Source organism: Cetorhinus maximus, chromosome 15, assembly GCF_964194155.1.
Source record: "Cetorhinus maximus chromosome 15, sCetMax3.hap1.1, whole genome shotgun sequence".
Taxonomy (NCBI): Eukaryota; Metazoa; Chordata; class Chondrichthyes; order Lamniformes; family Cetorhinidae; genus Cetorhinus; species Cetorhinus maximus.
The window spans coordinates 83367222-83375848 of NC_135893.1; the positions used below are offsets into that span (position 1 = coordinate 83367222).

An 8627-nucleotide genomic window follows, 5' to 3' on the forward strand; every position below is an offset into this window, starting at 1 on the left:
ATTTCAAAGGGAATGGAGTATAAAAATAGGAAGGTCTTGCTAAAACTATACAAGGCACTAGTTGGGCCACATTTAGAATACTGTGAACAGTTTTGGTCCCTTATCTAAGGAAAGATATACTAGCATTGGAGGCAGTCCAGAGAAGGTTGACTAGGTTGATCCTGGGTGTGGAGGGATTTTCTTATAAGGAGAGTTTGAGTAGGTTGGGCCTGTACTCATTGGAATTTAGAAGAATGAGAGGTGACCTTATTGAAACATATAAGATTCTTAGGGGGCTTGACAGGGTAGATGCTGAGAGGTTGTTTCCTGTTGTGGGAGAGTCTAGGACCAGAGGGCATAATCTCAGACAAAACAAAAACAAAAATACCTGGAAAAACTCAGCAGGTCTGGCAGCATCGGTGGAGAAGAGCACACTTGACGTTTCGAGTCCTCATGACCTAAGGTTAACTAAGAACTACGGTTAACTTAGTTCTGTTGAAGGATCATGAGGACTCGAAACGTCAACTGTGCTCTTCTCCACCAATGCTGCCAGACCTGCTGAGTTTTTCCAGGTATTTTTGTTTTTGTTTTGGATTTCCAGCATCCGCAGTTCTTTGCTTTTATCTCTGGGCATAATCTCAGAGTAAGGGGGCACCCATTTAAAACAGAGATGAGGAGGAATTTCTTCTCTCAGAAGGTAGTGAATCTGTGGAATTCTTTACCACAGAGGGCTGTAAAGGCTGGGCCATTAAGTATATTCAAGGCTGAAATAGACAGATTTTTAATCAGTAAGGGAATTGAGGGTTATGGGGAAAAGGCAGGAAAATGGGGCTGAGGATTATCAGATCAGCCATGATCTCACTGAATGGCAGAACAGACTCGATGGGCCGAATGGCCTTCTGCTCCTACGTCTTATGGCCTTATCAGATAATTGCTGCCAGTCTCTGTGTCTGACAGAATGTAAATCCAATTCTGTGAGAAAATGACTGTATCTTTGTTTGACTGGGTGGCTGTAGTTTCCTCACTGGACAATTATTTTGGAATGCTGACAATTTCTTTCATTTTAAAAACAGTGCATTTTAAATAAACCAAACACTCTTTTTATTAGAAACTGTCAATGAGTAGGCATTGTCACACACACACATACACATGCACATGCACGCGCATATGCACACACACACACCTCAGGAGGTCCCAAAGTGCATGGGTCAGGCTTGTGTCATGTGTCGATTCACATTGTCAGGATAATCTATGAGGTATGTTGGCATGAAGCCTATTCATTGACAGCTTCTAAAAAAGGAGTGTTTGCTTTATTTAACTAGCGCTATGAGAGACAGAAACATACAAACACATATTGTGGGTATGAGAGAGGGGAAACACGATAGACAGACACAGCCAGTCCTGATTATTACTGAGTGAGAGAAAACAAATGAAAGGCCATGATGGATGGTTATATGTGTATGTGAAAGAGACATAGAGAAACACAGCCCATTGTTTAATAAGTGTCCCTTCTGTTTCAGCGCTAACATCAGCTTGCAGCCCCTCAGCAAGCCTGTGGACAAATGCAGTTCACCAGGGCTCAGAAAATGTTACTGTTCAAGTGGGGGGACAGAGATGAAGAAGAACCTTTTGAGTTTCGCCTAACCAGTCTGAAGAGCATGGAGGGAATTGGTAGATTCCTGCTGTGATGCTCTTGTCTCCTCTCCTCTCTTACACAAGATCTCAGACAATAGGAACCCTGTGTGAAGAGCAGCAGGCACATCTGTTCAGTAGGATGGACAGAAGGAGCATGTGACCACACACAATAGGTTACTGTGTGACTTTTGTATACTCTGAGACACAGAGTAGCACTGCTGGCTCTGATTGTTCATTTGAAATAGTTTCTTTGAAAAGATTTCACTCTTGAAGGAGCTGACTCTCTCTGGCATAATTCAATGGATATCCAGAATGTTCCTGTACCTTGCAAAAGAGGGCACTTCTTCACGTGTCACTTATTCAGTTGGATTGGTAGAGCATTCGCCCCTGGGGACATCACAGCCGAAACTGGATTCATCCTCAACCAATTTCCATTCACTTTCCAGCAGGACTGACTGTCAGTGTGGTTCAGTACCACACCTGGCAGTGCATTCACACATTAGAGGCATCAGGGTGAGTCCAGTTACTGGTGGACACTCAGACCCGATAGAAAATTGCAGCCATTCTGAATTTTCACATGCTCCACGTCACAAGACTGGTTCTGGTTTAAGTTTAAGGCTCCTGGGTTCTGACACCAAGAATTCAGAACAAGATCAGAATGTACTGTATAAAAGGTCATCAATATTTACTGAAGATTGTTAACTTCCACACCCTTTTTCCCTCATTCTTAAAATATTTCATTTACAAGTGATGTTGATCCCAATATTAAAGGTGCCAAGTGGAGGGGTCACTGAGTGACAGTGTGAGGGAGCTGAGATTAATATCAGTAGAGAGACAGTCAATTACAGAGGGCACCGAGGATTGGTGGGGGGATGGGTGGAGGTGAGGTTACTAAGTGACAGTGTGAGGGAACTGGATTAACATCAGTAGAAATACAGTCAGTAGCACAGGGGATTGGGGCAATGTGAAGGATTGGGAGAGATGGGAATAGGAAGAGCAGAAGGAAAAAACCACCTTGCCTTTGACATGTTGGCTTTTCACCCAAAGAAGAAGAAAAGAAAGATTTGCATTTCTGTAGCACCTTTCACAACCTCAGGATGTCCCAAAGCACTTCACAGTCAATTAAATACTTTTGAAGTGTAGTGGCTGTTCTAATGCAGGAAATGACACAGCCAATTTGTGCATAACAAGATCCCACAAACAGCAATGTGATAATGACTAGGTAATTTGTTTTTATGACGTTGAGGGATAAAAAATGGCCTCAAGGTACCAGGGATACCTGCCCTTCTCTTCTTTCAAATAATTTCATGGGATCTTTTACAACCATCTAAGGGCAGACAAGGCCTCAGTTTAATATCTCATCTGAAAGATTGTACCTCTGACAGTGTAACTCTCCCTCACTTATGCACTGGAATGTCAGGTCAGGTTTTTGTGCTTAAGTCTCTTGAACCCACAACTCTGACACATAAGCAAGAATGTTACCCGCTGAGCTACAGCTGACACATCAACAGCTAAGTATGTTGTGGAATAAGTTTTCAGGGAAGGACACTAGACCCAACCACCTTCAGCTACTTCATCAATGACCTTCTCTCCAACATAAGGTTACAAGTAGGGATATTTGCTGATGATTTGGACAATATTCAGCACCATTCACGACTCCTCAGATACTGAAGCAGCCCATGTTCCATATGCAGCAAGAATTGGACAACATTCAGCTTGGGTTGTTAAGTAGCAAGTAACATTTGCGCCACAGAAATAGCAATGACCATCTCCAACAAGAGAGAATCTAACCACTGGCTCTTGACATTCAATGGCATTACCATCACTGAAATTCCCACCATCAACATCCTGGGGTTATCATTGACCAGAAGCAGAACCGGACCAGCCATATAAAGACTGTGGCTACAAGAACAGGTCAAGAGGCTAGGGATTCTGCAGTGAGTAGCTCACTTCCTGACTCTTCAAAGCCTGTCTACCAACTAAGACACAAGTCAGGAGTGCGATGGAATACTCTCTACTTGCCTGGATGTGTGCAGCTTCAACACACTCAAGGAACTTGACACCATCCAGGACAAAACAGCCTGTTTGATCGGCATCCCATCCACCACCTTAAACGTCTACTTCCTCCACCACTGACGCAGGCTGGCAGCAGTGTGTACCATCCACAAGATGCACTGTAGAAACTCACTGAGGCTCCTTCGACAGCACCTTCCAAACCCACGACCTCTGCCACCTAGAAGGACAAGGGCAGCAGACACATGGGAACACTGCTACCTGCAAGTTCCCCTCCAAGCCACATACTATCCTAACTTGGAATTATATCATCATTCCTTCACTGTCGCTGGATCAAAATTCTGGAATGCCCTCCCTAACAGCACTGTGGGGTGTAGCTACACTACACGGACTGCAGCAGTTCAAGAAGGTGGCTCACAACCACCTTCTCAAGGATAATTATGGATCCTTTTCAAGAGCAATTAGCATTGGGCAACAAATGTTTGTCTAGCCAGCGACACCCATGTTCCATGAAAGAATACATTTAAAAAAACACTGAAAGTGACGATTCGGAGACATTTAGATGCAATTCTGTAGCAAGAAAGGATTGAAAGATATGATGGGAAGGTGAGCTTGATCAATTAAAATTCTTGTTGGATTCAAAGGCCTTTATCTATCTTCTCAACTTCACCTGGTTAACAAGACCTGTAAATTCCTGAGTAGAGGAAGTATTCTGGTGTGCTGATTCTGGAGTGATGTCAGAGCATCCAGTGTAATTAAACATCATTAACTCACCGCCATCACCATCTCAAAAGAGTACTTGTAGACCCGTACTGGAGACTGGTATTTCTGCACCATCTTCTCTCTGCAATTTCAAACAAACCCATAATCATATAAATATGGAATGAGTAAAATCCATCATTACTTGCATTGACTAATATTCTTACACGTCATATGGCTGATTTCAAGTCAGCTGTTTCTTTTTCTTCCTGAGCCTAAACCAACTGAAGCCAACTTCAGCAGCCACAGAGAATCACACAGAACCCTGGACAGGCCATATCTCGAGCACTGCAATCAGCTCTGTGGACACCAAGATAAGGGACTATTCAAGCCACTGAGGTGATGCAGAGAGACAGGGCTGATCACAAAACAGAGCACACACAAAAAAGCCCAGCTTCAGAACCAAACATTTACATAAATGGGCTTAGGCCTTCTCCTGAACCGTGCTGCCAGGCACCCCGAGTGAGGAACATTGGTCTTGGGCACTGAGAGTAGGAAATGCTTTGTAGATTTTCATTCAACTAGTTACTTGACAGCAGATAACTGCAATCTTCTCACATCCTATATTTAATGTAAACTTTGTGGAATATGGAAAATTTTGTAGAGGCAACTAGGATGAATTCACAATGAAAGAACTGGTCAAAGGCTCTGCTGCTGAACTCTGAAACTTATACTATATGTCAACCACAATATTTTGTCTTCAATTAAATTATTTGCTGTTTTCTTCTGACTTTGAATCACTAAGGGCAGGGCCCTCGCATGACAGCAAGCCCCAGTCCCAGAATCATCGAGCGAGTTTTGTGGCGGGCTCAGCCTACATTCCTTACAAAGTCAGCGGGCAGCTACATGTAAGAGATCCTTTTGTTTCATTCCTTGGATTTGGCTCATTTAACTCTAGTTGCGCAAAGACCTCACCTGAGCGGATATGAAAGCTTTACCAAGTCCCCAGGTCGCGGTTATCAGTCTTTCAGAAGGCTTGGAGAATTTGTAGCAGCGTTCCAGTTCTGACGGAAGGTCATTGAGCTGAAAGGTTAACTCCGCTCCTCTCCCCACAGATGCTACCTGGCTCGCTGACTGTATCCAGCATTTTCTGTTTACATATTACCATCTCTGCTGCCTTCAGTTGGACTCCCAATGTACTAAATCATCCCAGTTTCACAACAGTCCCATTGCAAAGGCCCCCCAAAGTCCTAAATAATTTCCACATTTCCCCGTCCTCCAAATTACGTTCCTCAAAGACCTCAGATCAATCTGCAAGGATTTAAAAGGAACTTGTTGATAAAAGCTGCGATCGGAGCCAGACAAAATTTACTAAGCTGTCTGCTGAATTCAGGAACCTGCCACATATCCGGGTTAAATAACACAAGGCGAGATTTTATACCAATTGGGTGATTTGGCTCCTCCCTCAACCAAGCTGCCGGGAACCAACATTGGTAGTGAGTGCAAAGCTGGGATATGAATTCTCTGCGTGAAGCTGAATTCCTTGTGCGGTGACAGAATGCAAGAAGCGCAGCGCCAAGCCAGGATTTAAAGATAGATGCTTCATTACCACAATCCGAGCCCTCCCAAAATTCACATCTAAACTTCACTGCCGCTGGTTTGTGAACTGGCAGCAAAATGGTCGCAACACTGTAGGCACCGCAGGTTTCCCAAAGCATTGCTGTCGCTAAATTGCACCGTGAAAGCCAGGAGTTGTTCGCTGGCCATGAATTCGCCTCACATGGTTTACCTGCCCCATTAACATCAGTAAAACACACGGTGCAAAAACGGGCGTGCTTTGCACTCAAGCCTAAAAAAAAATTCAGGCAGGTTTACGGCGCACACTGGGGGCAGTCGACCGAAGAACAACGTAATAATGACTGCTGCTCAGATTCATTGTTAATTCTAATTGTAGACTGCGGCTTTCACAATACTGCAAACATCAGCTCCAGAACATAATGGCACTTTGCTTGCCCAGGGCACGGCTGATATTCTTTGTTAGGGCGCGTTGCTGTCTAGATTAAGTAGCGATTAGCAATCATTACACCGACAAAACTTCACAAACCCACCCCGTCCCATCACCATGGAAACGTGACTTCAATCCATCGATCTCCAAACATGTTTGCCGAACAGTTTCTTTTTGTCTTTGATTATTGAAAGTGTCATAGGCTCCCGAGGGAAGACCAGCTCCTCTTCACCATCTGTTCCTTGTGCACATCCCACCCTCCAGGTCATTTAACATTTGTTTCATTCAACACGAAGACAGTTAATAAACTTGCACAAAGCAAACTAGGTTCAGTTTTCTGTGGATATCTACAGCAGTTATTTCCACTTCATTTTCTACTGATTTGTCTTCTAATGATAGTGTTGCTTCCAGGAGGAGCTGCTCACCCTCCGGCACCTTGCCTGGGTTTACATTCCTGTTTTGTGAGCCTCAATGCTGAGTGGGTCAGTTCAGCTACAAAGCCAGTTCCATTCTCTCCTCTCAGCCAACACCCACACAGCTCAGCGCATTCCTTGGATAGCAATCAGCAGCAGGGCGCCCTAACTGATTCATTCCTAAATTACGGCAACTGGGATCAAAGAAACCACCGCGGTGACTAAAGTGAGTTAATTCAGCATAAACCAGGGAATCAATCTGGGTCCTCCCTCATCCACAAAGCCCAGCCACTCAGTGGATGACCTGGAGGAACCGTCAGAGAGCTGCCGAGATTCTCCACGACATTGGTTCAAAATCTCAAAGACACTTGGAGACCCTCCAGTGGGAATGGGAAGGGCCAGATACAGCAACATGGCTTCCTGATCCAAAAATCCAACAAGCTTTATCGTTCTTACGGTACTGTAACTTTATGCATTTAAATGTCAGGAACATACAAATCTCAGTCCATGAAAGCTGTGAACTCTGGCAATTTAATATCTCCACTCTCCCACCCAGCTGCGGGCCTATACGGTGCCCAGATGGTCACTGAGGATTGTTGCAGTGCTAATCACACGATCCCAGTTCCAGTACTCACCTGGTTAATCTCACTCTCCTGCTTCCAATATTTGCAGGCTTAATCTCGGTTCCAAGAGCTCTCAGATGACAGGTCTGTCTCAGCCTGAACACACCGAAGCTGAGCCTGCAGCCGCTGTGCTTGCCCTGAACCGCGGGGAACCATAAGTGGATGCGAATCCTCTGTACACATTCTCTACCCGGAATGAGTCCCCCGTTGTCTGATGAAGCTGTGACAATGACCTAATCCGCCTTTACCTCAAGAAGTTTCTTCTGTGCAACCATTAACAAGCAGGGCGCCTGGGTGACCTGCTCCTGCAGTCCCCAGTGATGCAATGCCATACAAGTCAGCGTGTGTTGGTTTTCCTCCCTCCACAGGGTTCTAATCGGGATTGATTACTGGCTCATTTCCATATCAGCCATTACATCACTGGGATCCGCAATTAGGAGCCTCTCAGTTTCAAAGCGAGCTCTGGTGATATTCTATACACTGATCAAAGCAAAACTGTTAACACTTAGAAAGTCTAACAGCAACCTAACTGAGCCCTGGGTTCTCTACTCTTTTCAGATGGAGCCCTGGTTCCCCACTGTCCAGTTACAGAATAGACAATTAACCCAGCGTTTAAATCAAGGTGCATGTTTTTAAACGAGAAACCAAAACTCTGTTTTTAAAATTGAAGCCTTACCCCATCATTTCACAATTTGGGAGGGGTTAGTTACTAAAGTTTGGAAGAGGAGGAATGATTGTCACAGGGTGAGCATCTCACACTACTACCTGTCAGATATGCCTCCAAAAAAGGGTTTGCAAGGAATTCAGAGACAATACCATTCTCAGAAACCTTTGCTCTAGTTTTAGCTGGAAGCAGAGAAGACGTAAATTTGCCCTTGATGAACACCGGACGTTTGAATTACAGTTTCCAATGAGACGTGACCGGAATTCGCTCGATGAAACACTCTTCAGAAGAAGAGTAAGGGATTCTGCCCGGTTCCTGGCCAATATTTATCCCTTAATCAACATCATAAAAACAGATTCACGTTCATTAAAACATTGTTGATTGTGGGATCTTGCTGTGCACACATTGACTGCTGCATTACAACAATGACTACACTTCAAAAAGTTCTTCATTGGAGATAAAACGCTTTGGGGAGTACAGTGGTAGTGAAAGGCACTATAGAAACGCAAGTCTTTCTTTTTTGAAGGTCAAAGGCAACCAACCAAAACCTCAGAATATACATCCAGCCTCGTCACGTTTTAGCCCTCATCTAGTTA

The 8627-nt window shown here is 44.3% G+C and overlaps 1 protein-coding gene across 1 annotated transcript in view; it reads right to left on the reverse strand.

The window, feature by feature from the left end:
• The window catches only part of LOC144690887 (SEC14-like protein 5), a 28586-nt gene extending 22842 nt beyond the window's left edge, over positions 1-5744 (reverse strand). Inside the window, exons 1-2 of the mRNA XM_078558760.1 lie at positions 5302-5744; positions 4402-4471 (exon numbers count right to left, since the gene is read on the reverse strand). Of these exons, the coding sequence (XP_078414886.1) occupies positions 4402-4464 (63 nt within the window). The 5' untranslated portion in view covers positions 4465-4471; positions 5302-5744. The remainder of the gene's footprint in view (positions 1-4401; positions 4472-5301) is intronic.
• Between the last annotated feature and the right edge of the window lie 2883 nt (positions 5745-8627).